General features: G+C 39.3%; 3 protein-coding genes across 4 annotated transcripts in view; 2 read left to right on the forward strand and 1 right to left on the reverse strand.

The window, feature by feature from the left end:
• LOC308089991 (platelet-derived growth factor receptor beta-like) overlaps nt 1–16,929 on the forward strand; it is a 376,796-nt gene that overhangs the window by 57,723 nt on the left and 302,144 nt on the right. The gene's annotated exons all lie outside the window — the stretch shown is intronic.
• Nucleotides 260–3,738, reverse strand: styxl1 (serine/threonine/tyrosine interacting-like 1; the record flags this gene model as incomplete). The annotated part of the gene is made up of 7 exons (XM_080436114.1): nt 260–391; nt 1,830–1,942; nt 2,408–2,540; nt 2,862–2,995; nt 3,217–3,316; nt 3,446–3,507; nt 3,636–3,738. 7 exons carry the CDS (start codon nt 3,736–3,738, stop codon nt 260–262), a joined length of 777 nt encoding a protein of 258 aa, XP_080292240.1.
• mks1 (MKS transition zone complex subunit 1) lies at nt 4,754–15,315 on the forward strand. 2 transcript variants are annotated; one of them, XM_080435761.1, is made up of 18 exons: nt 4,754–4,981; nt 5,610–5,731; nt 6,486–6,538; nt 6,863–7,030; nt 7,419–7,519; nt 8,018–8,146; nt 8,308–8,412; nt 8,694–8,802; nt 9,077–9,133; nt 9,575–9,617; nt 9,851–9,913; nt 10,454–10,524; nt 11,047–11,116; nt 13,406–13,513; nt 13,796–13,926; nt 14,601–14,683; nt 14,814–14,911; nt 15,134–15,315. In XM_080435761.1, the coding sequence occupies exons 1-18, from the start codon at nt 4,905–4,907 to the stop codon at nt 15,235–15,237; spliced, it is 1,692 nt and encodes a 563-aa protein (XP_080291887.1). In that variant the 5' UTR covers nt 4,754–4,904; the 3' UTR covers nt 15,238–15,315. The 2 variants fall into 2 exon arrangements, with proteins under 2 accessions (XP_080291887.1, XP_080291888.1); XM_080435762.1 differs by having other exon boundaries at nt 13,808–13,926.

The following is a 16,929-nucleotide window of genomic DNA, read 5'->3' on the forward strand; positions in this document are numbered from 1 at the left end:
ATACAAATATAAAAAATCATCACATCTGTCTGTTTTAATGGCTTAGGGTTAATGCAATGCTCTCCAAATATTCAAAAATAAGGCCTTAAAAAACTGCTACATTTTATTTCTGATACGTACATTTACTGGAATGGGCTTAAATATTAGCAGAGAAACAACACATAATATGAATGGTTTTATAATATATCACAAAACTGTAAATTGTAGTCCTTCACTTAGAAACGAATGAGTTATTTTTATGATGCTGTCGATTCCTTTCTCAAAAGTTTGGTTCAGAAATATTAGCCAGTCGCTTTCCTGTAGTGTGAAGCTCCCAGTCTGACAGCTGTTGCACAAATCCTCTGTTGGGCCTCATGTTGGTTTTACGTTTAAGGACATACTCCCAAGCCTCCTGAAAATGGAACATGACAATGTTATGTTAATTTAATATCTATGACGACACTTTCCTCGGAAGTAAATAAGCAATTAGCCCCTGGGTAGCCTACTACCACTAGCCCTGAGCCAAGTGGCCCATGGGACAGGAGTCTATTGCCAGATTCTGTAGTGTGTGTTGTGAATTGTGAGGTAGCTTGATGTACAAGTACATCCCCCAGCCATTATGTACAAGTACCCCCCATGAACACGACACTAGCACTGTATGTCACAGGGACTTATCCCCGATCCAAGCCTTGATGCTGAGTGCCAAGCAGGGAGGCGTTAACATTTTGAAAGTCTTTGGTATGACTCAACCTCCCAGTCTCAGGGTGGACACTTTTATTAAATTAATACAAGTGTCCACCCTGACACTGGGAGGTTGGGGACCCACTGTTTACCAAACCTCTAGTAAATAAAATAAAAAATAAAAAAACTCAAATAGAGACTTTATCTAATCTACATTTTGTTTAAATTATTTCAAGATTTTGAACTTCAGACACTTCTAATCAGTAGCCTACAAAAAATGTGTAATGAACATAACTGGGCTCTCTCCAAATATGGTCCATTAATGAGAACATGACAAGTTCAGGACACGCATGTATGTACAAACTGCAACACTACCTGCACAAATCAACGTTGTTTAACATGCACAGCAACAGTTTGTGTTGTGCATGTCATCACAGCAGAGCTCTGGTCAACTGTATAAGATGTGAAAATACCTTTAGACCTCCACTTCCGTCCTCACAGAGAGTTTATACAGAGACGGTTAGAAGGAGAGACAGAGAGTGGTGAGAGAGACACAGAGAGAGTGAGAGAGAGAGAACGACAAGTGTTCCAGGCCCCAGTAGATACGCTGGTGTCTCTGTAGAGAATCTAAAACACTGAAACTCTTGTCACATTGTTGACAAGAGTTTCAGTGTTTTAGATTCTCTACAGAGTGTCTCTGTAGAGAATTTCTCTACACACTGGCGTATCCACACTGGAGAAAAACCTTACCTCTGTCAACAATGTGACAAGAGTTTCAGTGTGGTTGGTTCTCTACAGAGACACCAGCGTATCCACACTGGCGAAAAACCTTACCTCTGTCAACAATGTGACAAAAGTTTCATTCAGTTAACTTTTCACCAGGTTCAACAATTCCAACATTTTTCAAAAGTATTTCATAAATAAAATTAAAAGAAAATGCCATAAATAAAAAAATATATAAAAATGTTTAAGAAGCAATGAATATAGCAGATCTACAAGCTGGCAGCACGTCTCGTTGTGAGCTTCTAGATCGGCTATTTTCACTATAGTTTTGGTCCCGGGGAGACATTGAATTTCTCTTTTGGCTCTCGAGTTAAAAGGTTTGGGAACCACAAGTCTAATCACAAGCCAAGGCCACTGAGCTGGGAAGACAAATGAATAGAACTTGCCTCCAGAGTGTATTTCAGGTGATGCATGAGGAAGGCGATGGTTACAGTACTACAGCGACTTATGCCGTGAGTGGAACATATCAAGACAGGAGACCCCACATTTAAACGTGAACCTAAATATATAGGTAAGAGGCAGAAGAGAGGATTAGCAATGACTGTGGATGTTTGTAGAAAAAGAATGGTGGACACAATTATAAATGATATATAAACAGTCAAATACACAGTATTAAGTCAAATACATTTTAGCATGATGGGGAGTAATTACCAATAAAAGTGCATATCCTCTCCAAACTTTTGTATATATCAGCCATCACTGAATCTGTGACGTGTATGTTAAGAATGGCATGATTCTCCTGTTCAAACCTAAAAATGAATAAAAGAATGAATGAATACATAAATAAATAAATAAACAAACAAACATATATATATATATATATATATATATATATATATATATATATATATATATATATATATATATATATATACTGCATCAATCAAATAGTATTGTCACAAAATGCCTCATATTTTCTTTATGCATTTCAAATATCAAGGCATGCCTTACTCAAGAATGTTGCTCTGGGAGATATTAACCATTGTGGTAATTTTCAGGTGCTCAAGGATGTTGCGATCGGTTGCTTGTTTGGAGTCCCCCATAAACAGCAGACCTGCTAAGATCTCCACTGGATAGGGCTTGAGATCTTCCAGCTCCTAGTGAATGTCCAACAACCACAGCTTACAAGCACTATCCAATCAAAATAACAATTTTAATGAAATGGCTGAAATGTACATTTTGAATCCCATCAGGGTTCGATTTGTTAACCACTTGTCCTAGATACTTCTTCGTACAACAAATAGCGAAAATGTGTTTCTAGAAAATAGGGATTCCAAGATTTTATTAAATTGTTAAATTGTGATATTATCAAACATAAATATCAAACATATCAGACAGTCTACATTTTTGAAAAAGGAAAAAGCAAATTGAACCCTGAATGTTAACAAATCAGGCGGCATCAGGAACAAGGACATTACCCTGATAGTGTACATGATTTTTGTTGTTCTGAAGAAAGGATACAATGCTGAGAACTTCCGATAACCTCCTTTCATCATATAGACAGGACAGAAGCTGGATTTTGCCAGGACCTCAGCACATTCAATGGCTTCACCTATAAGATTAGTCAGAAGTTTGAGTCATGCTTTGTGGGAGATTTCAATAAGTTGTCCGGAACTCATTCAAAGTGTTGTGGTTATGAAACATTTTTTCATTGCCTCATTGACTGCCTCAATCTTATTTTTCAACTCATTTGAGAACTTAGTTGGTGGTGCAGTGGTTAAACCCAGGCATATAGATATATATGCCTGGGTACCTACTGTACATAAGCCTTACCTAACCCTTGGAGACATGTTGTGTCACTGTCATAGACCACTATGTACTGCATGCTCTCAACCTCCACTGTCTCTGGTATCATGAATGCACCTTCAGAATCCTGGAAAATGGTGATTAAAGAGAGATGTTGATCAGTTGTGTGCTAAATATCTGTTTCTTGGTATAGCCTATATACTGTATCTTAGCATGCCATAGGCTGGATGAGAAGATGGAGCAAGAGTTATCATACCCTTTTAGCATTTTTAGCTGTGATGATATGACTGTCATTGTAATGTTGCTTTTCACGGGCATCTGGGGAATAATTACACTTAAACATGCCTTCAAAGCTGTGCCACCATCGCATCTATCAAACTAGAGAGATGGGGAGGTTAAATATGAATACCTGGATACACATGTTTATTTGAATCTCATCCACTCACCAATTAAACAGAGGTAGTTGATCTGTGCCAGCTTGGGGAGGTGGGTGTACTGGTTAAGAATGTTGTACAGCTCAAACGGTTCACATAGAACTGTCCCAGCCATGGTGAAACCTGAAAAAAGAAATAATGTTAGATATAATGTGGTTGTTGGTTGATGATGAGCTATTCTTGTGTAGATGTTAAGTTTTAAAGTGTGTTATGAATGAATACTGCTTCTTAGTTACAACACCTGTTCATCTACCAATGTGTGTGTTTACCAAACGTATGGTAAACACAATAGTCAGCATAGAAATAATTTTGTTTTGGACTGTTGCTTAGCGACGTGGCATGTGGTATTTATTTTGCCTCTAAAGCAAGGAAGGGCTGCGTGGTCCTCCCATCTTAAACTGAATGAATTTATGTGTGAATAATTATGGGTCCAAGCAGCGAGTTGGGCGCTTTGGAGCTTTTAAAGGTTAAATTATGAAACTATGTGCTTGTGCATTTTATTTTCGCTGTTATTCGTGCCAGCTGTTTTTGGACATGCGATGGTGCCTGTCTGTTAGCCTTGCCAGGTTTTGAGAGAGAAACAAGCAACCAGGTCTATGAAAACAAGCCCAAAAGAAGCGAGCCCTTAGCCCTTTAAACATGTATACCTGCTTTTATTTTATTTTAATTTTGACATTTAAATTGACATTTTAACAACACAAATTGTATGGGGGGTCCCTGGCATAAAATATTTTCAGATGGGGGTCCGCAGACAAATACATGTTAATTTGGGGGTTCTTGACTTGAAAATGTTTGAGAAACACTGTTTTTTTAAAACAATATTAGGAAACAAGACCAAATAAGCAACTACACTTTAGAACAAACAAGGCCAAAAAACTGCAACCCGCAACTACCAATAATTATTATTTAAAGCAACTTTACAGAAAACAAGCCCAAAGTCGCTTATGAGCGGACATGGCAACGCTGGTGCCTGTGGGTTTTATTTTGAAATGCGGAAGCGGAAGTGATATTGTTATTGTTATTAGCTAGCAGCTAGCCGGCTAATAATCACAGAAGCGGTGAACGATTTAAACCCAGAAGGATTGTGATCTAACCTTCTTAGTTTTTTTGTGTGTGTTTGTTTTACTGTTTGTTGTTCCTGCAGTGACACGTAGATGATGTTCTGTTGACAGAGCAGCAAGCAGCAGACTAGACGTTAGTTAGGTATAAACAACTTTAACTCAACTGGTTCTGATCTCCTGTGTGTAAGAAGACACACTCATCAGATTTAATGATCCAGACATGACAGATGGATGGAACACCGACACAGGAGAGGCTGTGTACCGATCCAGGGACCATGTCAAAAACATGAGGGTCAAGTAAGTCATGATGTGAAAAGATTTGGTTGGTGTTTTAGGGTAGTTTACTGTGGCTGCATGGTTGCTATAGAAACGATAGTAAACAACACTGGCTCACGTGCAAGATCTTTCTGATCACACTATGGGCGGTTTTTGAATAGCCTTGATTTTCATTATTTCATCTTATGAGGCAAATACCAATGGGCCCGTTTACACTGTTAACATAATATACTGTTATATATATATATATATATATATATATATATATATATATATATATATATATATATAATATATATAGGATAATATATCTCAAGACAGATATTCAATGAAAATATATTTTATCAGGATAATGAATGTGAAATCCATATTTTTTTTTGCAGAATACCCACTAAATAGATAAAACAGTCTGTTTTTATGATGTTTTGCATGTTAGTGCATATCTGCCTGTCATTAAATGTCTCTATGAATTGAGTACAAAGGACCCCAATGGAAACAAGCCATAGGCTTTCTTGGGTTTAAATCCTCTTAGCTGACCTTGTATTGAACTGTACTTTCCTGTGCTTCTTTTTGCAAACTGCTTATAAAGTATTCAATCAGTCAATCAATGTTGTGTATTTGACAGTGTTTGTGTGTGTTGCTCTCTCAGGGTGCGTGTTGAGCGGATTACCTCCACAGCAGCTCTGTCCCAACACCTTCAGCAGCAGGTCCTGTCCCAGCAGGACAGACCAGTCATTGAACTGGACACACTCAACCAACAAGCCCCAGCAGGTACATTACATTACATTACATTACAGTCATTTAGCAGACGCTTTTATCCAAAGCGACTTACAATAAGTGTATTCAACAAGGTAGAGAACGAAAACTACTAATCACCAGAAGTCTTTAGTGCATTTTCTGCAAAAACAAGCAACCAAGAGTATACCTAGCGCTAAGGTAAAAGTGCAATATATCAGCTACCTATTTCCTTAAACAGATGAGACAAAATAGCTAAATCAGATGAGCATGAGCTAAAACAAATAAGTGTATCGACTAAACAAGATCCAATAAACAATACAACAATAGAAAACAAGCGTTCGTACAACTAGTTAACAAGTAGGTCAGGCAGGTACCGTATGCAAGTGGACTGAATTTCTGTTATTCTGGCATCTATAATGCTTTATTTTACATTAGGGCTGCAACAGTTAATTTAACTAATCGATTATAAAAATCTATAGTCGCAAATTTTATAGTCGTCATTATAAGCAAATTCTTTTTTTAAATTCAAAATAATGTTCAAATAGACAAGCTCACAACGCGACACGTTGTCTAAAATAACGCTTCAGTGGTTAATCAATTTGTTGATATATATATATATTTTAAACGCGTTTCTCGATTTTTGATTAATCGAAAAGTAATCGATAGAATAATTCCTAAGAACAAATTGATAGTTGCAGCAGCCCTAGTTTGGAGGCAGTTTGTTTAGTAACAGTGACGATGACACGGTTAGTAACAGTGACGATGACACGGTCTCCTTCTCCACCAGGTGACAATGAAGAGGAGCTGGTGGTGGGCTGGCAGGAGAAACTCTTCAGTCAGGTACAACCACCACTTCTACCAGGGGTCCTTGAGGGGGCTCCAGGGGGTCCCCAGCTAAATATATTGATAGTTAGGAACGTTTGTAATGGGTTCTCTCCAGTGGTGGAAAGTAACTAAGTACATTTAAATTTTTTGAACTTTTACTTTTGGTACTTTAAGTCCATTTTGATACCAATACTTTTGTACTTTTACTAAAGTACATTTTGAATTCTGGACTTTTACTTGTAACAGAGTATTTCTATATTGCAGTACTGATACTTATACTTAATATCTGAGTACTTTTTCCACCACTGGTTCTCCCTCTCTCTCTCCTCGTGTATGTAGTATGAGACGGATGTGTATCAGAGTGAGGCCGTGTGTCAGACTCCTCTGGAGAAACAGTACCATGCAGACATCAAGGCCCTGAACAGGAACAAGGGCAGACGGAACCACAGGATCTTCACCTACACTGACCACGACCCGTACACCAACTGTCTCCCATTCGAACAGCTGGTAGGAGAACACTGTTTCATCATAGCAACAACTACTACTAGGGAAATATACATTAATACATATCGTCTCTGTCGGGTGGAAACCTCATTATGTCCAAAACTTACTTACTTGGTTACTTTTCAGGTTAAAAAAAAAAAGCCAGGCAAAAGTAGCAGATCTACGAGCTCCAAACGTGTCGTGGATCGTGGAGCTTGTGGATCTGCTACTTTTGATGCTTTTGTGTGACACTGTAGTATGATAAAGTAGGGCGTTAATTTACGAAAAAACACAAAAAGTTAAAATATGGAGATAAGAGGTTTCTGCCCGACTGCAACAACATGCAGCCATAACAAGAACTTCATCCATTGTTCGTTTGACAAGCTGTTGTTTTTTTCCATCCTGAATGCAGCTCACCCAGGATTTGGTGACCACAGCCAAGTTCACGCCCACGTTCCTGGCAGAGAGGATGGCCAGCATCAGACACAGGAGGCAGGCAGACAGACGCACTGTGTAGGTCACCGCCTGGTTCTCAGCGCGCGGTACAGGGGGTCCCCAGCTAAATTATTGATAGATAGTAACCAAATGGACCCGTACGTGTCTGTAATTCCAAACCAAATGCACCCTTACTTTATGAAACAGCCAGGACAACACCTTGGCCGTCTCAGCACCTAGCGGCACAGTAACGCTGATGATAAGATAACATGAATAAAAAATAAATTATGCATAATAAAAATAGTATTTTTTCTTTAAAACCTTGAAAAACTAGTTCTCATTGTGATACCGATAAATAAGAACTTATACTAAGTATACTATGTTAGTTCCATTGATTCAAGCCAGAACACAATCGATTGGCTTTGAAAATGGGTAGGCCTCAACCGCTTGAGATTTTCAAATGGGCCCTGATCCAGAAAAGCTTGGGAACCACTGCCTTAATGTAGCTGTGTTCTAAAGATGGGATGAGTGCAAGGTCTCAGTTTGTTCAACCCGGCGATGTGCTGCATGTTCCAGGGATTCCAGCGTCCCCAAATCTAAGATGATCAACTGGGAGCCTACAGAGGAGTTTGTGAAGAGGAGCCATGTTGTGAATAGTGCCATGCAAACCATGCACATCATGGCAGACCTGAGTCCCCCTGGAAAGTTAGTAAAACTATGTTAACGTTTGACACACAAGTGTTTATGTCCTGCTGTTAAGACAAAACAGTAGATTTCTATGATTATTATCATTTAAATCTAGCAGAATTCAAAAGTTGTGATAGATGATGAGGTCCATTGTTGATTCTGACGATGTGTTTTGTCAGACTGGGCCAGAAGGAGAGTGAGTGTTTGCTGGTAACCATAAGAGCAGATGGACACGGAGTGGTCATCATCAAACCTGACTTCAATAAAGACAAAGATCCCTACCGGCAAGTCAACAACTCTTCACACTTCATCAAGATTTACAAATGCTGTGACAGGGCAGAGCAACATATCGCTATTATAACAATATCGTGATATAAGACTTTTGTCAAAAATACCAGTATTAAATTAATCTTGTCTTTTGACAAATGTATTATTTCACTATGTATTGGCTCATTTATATTTACTGCTATATTAATTCATATATTTATTTTCATAATGACATATTTATATGTAATCTAGGCATCACATTGTATTGCCTGACCAGTAGCATGTCTCTGTGTTGAAGGATTGAGACAGAGGGGGAGAAGAAAGAGGTATGGCGCCTCACTGTGGAGAATGTGTCAACAGCCATGAATGTAGAGGAGAAGCAGAGGGAACATCACATTTACAAAGACGTGAGTGCTCTGCCTTCCCTTTTCAATCCTCTGTCAGCAATTGTCCCAAATAACACATGGTTGTTTTGGTTATTCATGCATGAATTTGCCTGTGCGGTGACCGCTGACTGAGTTCTATTAAAATGTATTTAAGCAGTATTACACGAGAGGGTGTGCTTTACCATTATTAGTGGCCTAACAGATTCAATCAGGAATAATGGTTGAAATGGTTGAACAAAGAGTTTCTTAGGCATCACTGACTTTTTAACACATGTTTTTCCCTGTTCACACTCAGCTGTATGTACGGCACAAAGAATATCTCAACAGCCTTGTTGGACAGGAGTTTGAAATGGTAAAGTTGTTTCATAATCAACCTTTGTTGATTATTGTTGTTTTTATGTAATGTACTACACATACAGTACATCATACACAAACAAATGACATTTTTAAGATGTCTGGTTCGTCAGAATGATCAGTGGTACTTTACATTACACTATCATTCCCTTACCACTTTAACCATGGCATCCATTTTTGGCATGTCATTATAGGTGAAAAAAATCAGAAATGTTCAGATATTTTTCAATCCTAGCAGATCTAGAAGTTCGCAATTTTATGAGCTTGTAGACTGAAAAACTATGCAAAACCTTTACCAAAAAAAAGTTTTAGGAAATGTGTGTTTAAGTGGTTTTAATTACAGCTTCGTAGTATTCAGCTGTACACATAATGCTGACAAAGATCAATCCTAGCTATGCTACCTTTTGCTTTGTTATGAAGTCTTTTGTTCTCCTCATAGCCTCCTCCTGGTGTTCTACGTCTGCTGGTGAATGGAGAGATAGGTGAGTTGTGGAATAAAGCCACAAGTGATTTTTTGTTGTTGTTTTGTTTGTTTTTTAGACCAACCGATCGACCACAGACATCGATTAATTCTAACCTACCTGATGACATGTTCATGTTTATTACGTGCTTGTCGTTTTTGGTTAAGAGCATATAATATAAAACACTTGTGCATATACATTATAACATTTATGCTGTTAACATTTACTCTATGCATCTCTTTCTCTCTTCCCAGTCTCAGCCAAGGGCTTTGAATATGACAACTTATATATCCATTTCTTTATGGAGTTACCCAACAGTAAGCTACAGTACACGTTGTTATGGAATGTTTGTTAAAGGACGACTTCACCCATTTTCAACCTTTCTTCATATAATTGGTCCTCACTAATACTCATGATAAAATGGTACATTTTTTTTCTACTCGGTCTGTGTCTCGTAGGAGGGCTGTGGACGGTTCAGAAACCCGTCTACCAGTGACATCATCGTTAGGCAGAATATTTTTTTCCAACAAGATTTCAATTTTTTTATTTCGATTTTCATTAACGTGAGAACAATGGCTTCTATTATTGCATTGCAACTTTATACAATAGAAAGCCTGCAGTTTCTATTAGCTTGGATTCCCCATCGATGATGTCACTGGTAGATGGGTTTCTGAACTGTCCACAGCCCTCCTCTGAGACACAGAGTGAGTAGATTTTTTTTTATCATGAGCATTAGTGAGGACCTATTATATGAAGGCAGGTTGAAAATGGGTGAAGTCGTCCTTTAATATCTGTGTTTTGACAATGCCATGTTGTCTGCAGTTCACTGACATGTATGAGCCTCTGCACTGCTTCAGATTGGTCCAGCTTGCCGTTCCAGTCGCTCTCGGGCGTCACACAGACCTGTCGCACCAAGTGCTCTGGCAAAGTAAGTAGATGATACTTACAGTAGATGATCAGAAAATAGCCTATCTACAAGATAGGCTATTGATTTCTGTTTGTCATTGGACAAGGTGTATAGGGTGAATGCCTCATTTCCACTGAGTTCTGTGTGATATCCATAATTCATCTTAGTCAATTAATTCCAATGGGAACCTCCACGATCTCTGATGTGCTTGCGAAACTCAGTTTTATTCACCTATACGGAATTTGCCTCGAGTACGTAAAAGAAATTAAACATTTCTTTGTACAGATTTCGGAGAGGAAACAAGAAAACAACGCTATTTCGTTCAATTCAGTTGCTTGACTGTTAATTATAACATTTGTATTTATAGAGCGCTTTTTAAGGTACTCAAATGCACCTAACATTAATTTAAAATGATCGTTTTGATCACCCGTAAACACTAGAGGAAATATTTTGTACATTAAATGGAACTACGGACATCACACAGAGCTCAGTGGAAACTAGGCGTCACGTTGGTTAATACCCGTTTGCTGTGTGTTCCTACAGGATGACATAGCCCACTTCAGCTTCCCCTTCAGTTTTGAGGCGTTCCACAGAAAAGAAAATGAAAGTGAAGGTCAGTTCATAATGTTTCTGAAGCTATCAGTGGTTTATTACACTGGTTCTCAATGTAGGGTGTGGGGACCCCCAGCGTGGTGAACTCAATAGTTTTTCAGTTATTCCAAATGCAGGTAGTGTCACATAGCACATAACCACACAAGATAGTTCATTGCTGCAGGCCTTGAATGTCATCATGTGGTGCTCATTAACCCATTGAGACCTGATATGAAGCCGATTCTACATGTCTCCTAAATCTCAACAGTATTCTGAAAAACGTATGTTTCTATATCAGTGGTGCTCAATCCTTTTCATGTCAGGGACCCCCAAAATTATATGTATTTGGCCGCGGACCCCCATCAAAATATTTTGTTCCAGGGACCCCCCAGAAGCAAAGATTTGAGTTAAAAATGTTCGCTTTAAAAATATATATATTCAAAGATTTGCACACATTTTCACGATTTTTCAAATCTAAAAATGACACAGTTCCAGGTCTTAATGGATTAAAACATTTTAGAGCAACTAAATGTGTCTCAACCCTTCGATAGCTCAGCTGGTAGAGCGGAGGACTGTAGTTGAGTAACAGACATCCTTAGGTCGCTGGTTCAATTCCGGCTCGAAGGAGGACATGTTTTAAGCATGTTATTGTTAAAGAACAATCGCCTGTGAAATTGTTATTTCACGAGAACAAATAATGTCACAAATTGTGACCTTTGTGACGTACCTTTCCTGTCATTTCTTCTCGCTACTGGCACATTGCTAATGGCAAGAGACAGACATAACACAACATTTCTGCAGGCCTTGAATTGTCCAAGTCTGCCATCATGTGGTGCTCAGTAATAACTGTCTTTCAACCCCTCGATAGCTCAGCTGGTAGGGCGGAGGACTGTTGCTGAATAACAGATTTTTTTTGGGTTGCTGGTTCAATTCTGGCTCGAGGGAAGACAGATTTTAAGCCTAACATTGTAAAAGAACAGCTACCTCTGAAATATGTAGCAAATGCTGAGCTCCTTTGTCTTTCTGGTATTCCAAATAGCTCACAGCCACACAAGATTGCTCACCGACGCAGGCCTTGATTCTCGAATGATTCTGCCATCATGCGGTGCTTAATGAAAAATATTGAGCAACGATCTGTTTATAAACCCTTCGACTGCTCACCTGGCAGAGCGGAGGACTGTAGTCAAAAAAACATACACCCTTATGTTACTGGTTAAATTCAGGCACAAAGAAGGACTTGTTTTAAGCATGATATTGTAAAAGACCAATGACCTATGAAATTGTTATTTCACAAGAACAAAGAACGTCACAAACCATTGTGACATCTCTTTCAGTTATTCTCACTACTGGCACATAGCTGACGGCAAGGCCTTGAATTGTCCACGTCTGTCATCATGTGGTGCTACTGCTCAGTAAACAATGTAGAGCTGCTGGTATATGTTTCACCCCTTCGATAGCTCAGCTGGTAGAGCGGAGGACTGTAGTTGGATAACGGACATCCTTAGGTCGCTGGTTCAATTCCGGCTCGAAGGAGGACCTGTTTTGAAAATGATATTTACATAGTGTTATAAGTAGATTATAATGCATTGTACGTATGTTTATAAAGCATTATAGACATGAGGTGAATTCATCACAGTGAATAACGACAATATTAAATTAATATTTAAACTATTTACATATAGATTCAACTAAATATAGATGCTATGGACTTGAGTAAATATATAAACAGGACTTATTTCACATGTATGTATTGTACACAAGGCAATAGTATTTTGCATTGGAATTGTTTGTATTATGTTCACAGGAGATAATACATTTTGCATTGGACTTGTTTGTGTTCTGTATGTAGGAAGTAATAGTGTCAAAAGAAGAAGTGCAGTAGCACATCCATAATATCAGTAAAAGGTCAATAGAAAACCAAATGGGGAGGGTGGCTGTCATAATCTGTCATACATTATGACTAAATGAAACAAACAAAAAGTTGGTTGTGTAACAATATATAAATGGTTGAGGTCAGGTGGTACCTCACTTGAAATGGGCACCACACTAGTGCAGTGGTTCTCAAAGTGGGGTCCAGGGACCCTCAGGGTTCCTTGAGGAGGTTCCAAATGGACCCTCACAGGTCTGACTCTGAGAGTGTACAAATGCAACCAAATGGAACCTTACCGGTTCATTTGGCTCCATTTGTACACTCTCCGAGTTATGGGGTCCTTGAAATTAAAACGTTTTACTGTAGACCCAATGTAGTAGTTTGTTAATATGTATTTGTGTAACATATATTTGCACTGATGCAATGTCCTGGTGGCCACAGAGTGTCTTTCTCAGTGGCCCGTGTTGTTTTTCAAGGTTCAATCTGTGGACTCCTGGCAGCGCTGTCGCTTGGAGGGCTACGGATACCTGGTCTTTCCTGAAACACCCGGTACATAACACACAACAATCTGTCTGATTAACCACTTGACTTAAGCCCCATTTTATACTTCGTCGTACGATGGTGTCGTGCGTCGAAAATAGCCAACCTACAAGCTCACAGCGAGCATGTAGATTGGCTATTTTCACCACCCATACGACGAAGTATAAAATAGGGCTTAAGTTGCTGAGAGGTAACTTAATTTTTTTTAAAGTTCAGGTATAATTTGATGTTCAGAATTTAAGTGATAATAACGGTTTTATGTGAAGTAAAAAACTGTGTGGTTGTCCTCAGGCAACCACACAGTGACGTGCCAGACATGGAGACCTATAGGAGGGACGGTATCGGAGCTGAGACGCTTCTTCATTGGAGGTTCTCCTGAGCTGGAGGACCACAGCTACGTCAGAGTACCTGGCACCTTCAAGGTAAGCTCACATCTCCACTAATGTTACCTTTTTGTGACTTGGTTACATAAAAACAGATATTGTGCTACATTAGTAATAACCCTGCATATTGTGTGTAACTTCACTCTATGGCAAGTTTCACTATAGTGAATACACTGATACTAGCCTGACAACACAGTCTACTTTACTGTACATAATATTGGTTGTATACACTATTGTGTATCCAACATTTTGACCACTGAAAGCTGTCATTTTATCCACTATTGTGTAGCCAACATTTTGACATGTTTGAACGTAAGCAATAACTTTTTTTTTTTTTTTTGTAATGCTTGGGACACATTGCACCTGTTCCTGTACAGAGTACTTCTGTTTCCACGTGTTTTGTGTGTGTACATATCCCTATCTTATCAGTGCACAAAGTTACAGGAGTGCTGCAGAACTCCCAGAACTGTGAGCCATTCAGTGAAATTGAGGTTGTTGTTTGTGTGTGTGTGTGTGTGTGTGTGTGTGTGTGTGTGTGTGTGTGTGTGTGTGTGTGTGTGTGTGTGTGTGTGTGTGTGTGTGTGTGTGTGTGTGTGTGTGTGTGTGTGTGTGTGTGTGTGTGTGTGTGTGTGTGTGTGTGTGTGTGTGTGTGTGTGTGTGTGTGTGTGTGTGTGTGTGTGTGTGTGTGTGTGTGTGTGTGTGTGTTCTTCCAGGGAGACAGGCTAAGTCGTTTTGGTTTTCGTACTCAAAGCACTGGAAGTGTGACATTTACCCTGCACTGTATACAACATGCCAGGTGAGTGGTAGCCAACAACACAAATAACATTTTACTTGTAAGAAAGTATTTCTACATTGTGGTATTGCTACTGTTACTTAAGTGAAAAGAAATGCGTGTGTGTGTGTGTGCGTGTGCGTGTGCGCTGTAGGGCGTTTGTTGATGCCAGCACGCTGAAGAGAAGGAGACAGACTGTTCTGGACCAACTAGGAGGCTTCAGCCAACAAGGAGCCATCTATAACATCATGGGTAAGGACCCGTGGTGGAAAGTAATTAAGTAATTAAGTACGAAAAGCCAATTTATTAAATAACAGACAACTGAAAGCTGTGATTGACCAATCGGAATCGAGCATTCAATCAAGCAGGGTAATACTATGCCGCTACAGGACTATGTGTGTTTGTCCTTCTAAACTTAAAGTTTATAACAGTCGTTGGTTGTGTTTGATGAATGCTTGTATGTTCTTCTCTCAGAGGCCTTTAACAGAGCCAGGGGTCGAATGCTGGAGGCCAGAGATCGTTTGCCCAGTGACCTCATCAACACCACCTCCCAACTTCACACCAGTTCCTCTGCCTAGCCCTGGACCACTGCTTCTCCTCGTGGGGTCCGGGGACCACCAGGAGTCCTTGAGGAGGGGGGGGGGGCTAAATTAACTTGAGTTAGGAACCAAATGCGACCATACAGGTCTGTAACTGTACAAATGGAACCAAATGAAACCCTTACAGGTCCATTTGGTTCCATTTGTACACTCCCAGAGTCATGGTCTGTGGTCTAAATGCATTCCAAATTGGGGGTCCTCGAAATGATAAAGTTTGAGAATCACTGACGTAGACCAGTGCTTCCCAAACATCCAGGTGGTCCGCTCTGATATACGTTCAGACCATGATGAACCTCACTATGGCATTGATAATCATTATTGGCTACATATCATTCGTTAAAATGGCAAATTGTGCATTTATATAGCACCTTTCGCCCAAGCACTTTACAAGGTGCATTATAGCAGTGATTCTTAACATTGTTTATTGCAAGGACCCCCAGATTGATAGGATTATCTCTGGGACTATCAATACAATCTATAGTATACTGTAAAATCTTCAGTGTTATAAAAAGAAAATAGTTCAATTTTATTTGTACTATTTTTCTTTCCATTTGTATTAAAAGTAAAAATGTCAAGTCAATATACATGTATATGTAGTTATGTATGAATGTACAGTATGTATGAATTGTGCTAAATTACCATGTGGTAGCTAAATGGTATCCTAACAAATGTATTCAAGATCGTGAATTGAATGCTTGTGTAAAAATGGATTTGATAAATGTATAAATAAAAACTTTTGGAGATTTGTAATATTTGTTACATTATTTGTCCTACTTGTCTTGGACAAAAGCTGTTCAGAATATCTTTGAGTAACTTGTAACTAAAGTTTTCAAATAATTGTAGTGGAGTAAAAAGTACAATATTTGCAGATGAGATGTAGTGGAGTAAAAGTATAATGTATCAAATGTAAATACTCAAGTAAAGTAAGCAGTACAGTGGGCAACTTGAGTATATTACTTTCCACCACTGCTAATGATGCAGTGCTAGTTTATGCTGAAGTACAACTTTCTCTGCTCACAGGCTTTCATAACCACAAATAACCAGTAGGGGGCTCTCTCTCCCCATCATTGTGTGTCACATCAATCATACAGCAGCCAGTAGTACTGTAAGATTTAGGTTTGTCATTCTAGACTTTACCATTGAATAATAGAATTCTGTCTATGCACTTGAATTATACTTTTGAGATGGCTGGCTTATTGCAAGGCACTGGTTCTCAATGTCAGGTTCGAGGTTGGACAGGACCCTTACGGGTCTCTAACTGATAGTGTAGAAATGGAACCATTGGTTGCATTTTGTACACTGTACAAAAGATAGGGATAAGGGTTAGTTCCTTGGCCTAAGGGGCAGCATAAACAACACATTTGGCAATGATTGGTCCAGTGGTTGGTGAGATTAGATCCTGTCCAGACACACAGACAGACAGGTGAAAACATGATCTCCCCCTTGCCTTCCGCCTTCAGAGATAATAATCATTATCAATAGGGAGACTTTCAAAGTACGACCAGTTGGAAGGAGACCATGGTGCAGACAGAGGACCAGATGGGGGGGATTCTATCTCCACGCCGGCCTTGGAATGCCTCAGTATCCCCAGGTTAGAGCGAGGTAGCTAATGTGGCTCTAGGGGGAACGAGTGGTCTGCTGGAACTGTTACCTCCACGACCAGACTCCTGA

This window comes from Gymnoscopelus braueri, assembly GCF_963280865.1.
Source record: "Gymnoscopelus braueri genome assembly, chromosome: 8".
NCBI lineage: Eukaryota > Metazoa > Chordata > Actinopteri > Myctophiformes > Myctophidae > Gymnoscopelus > Gymnoscopelus braueri.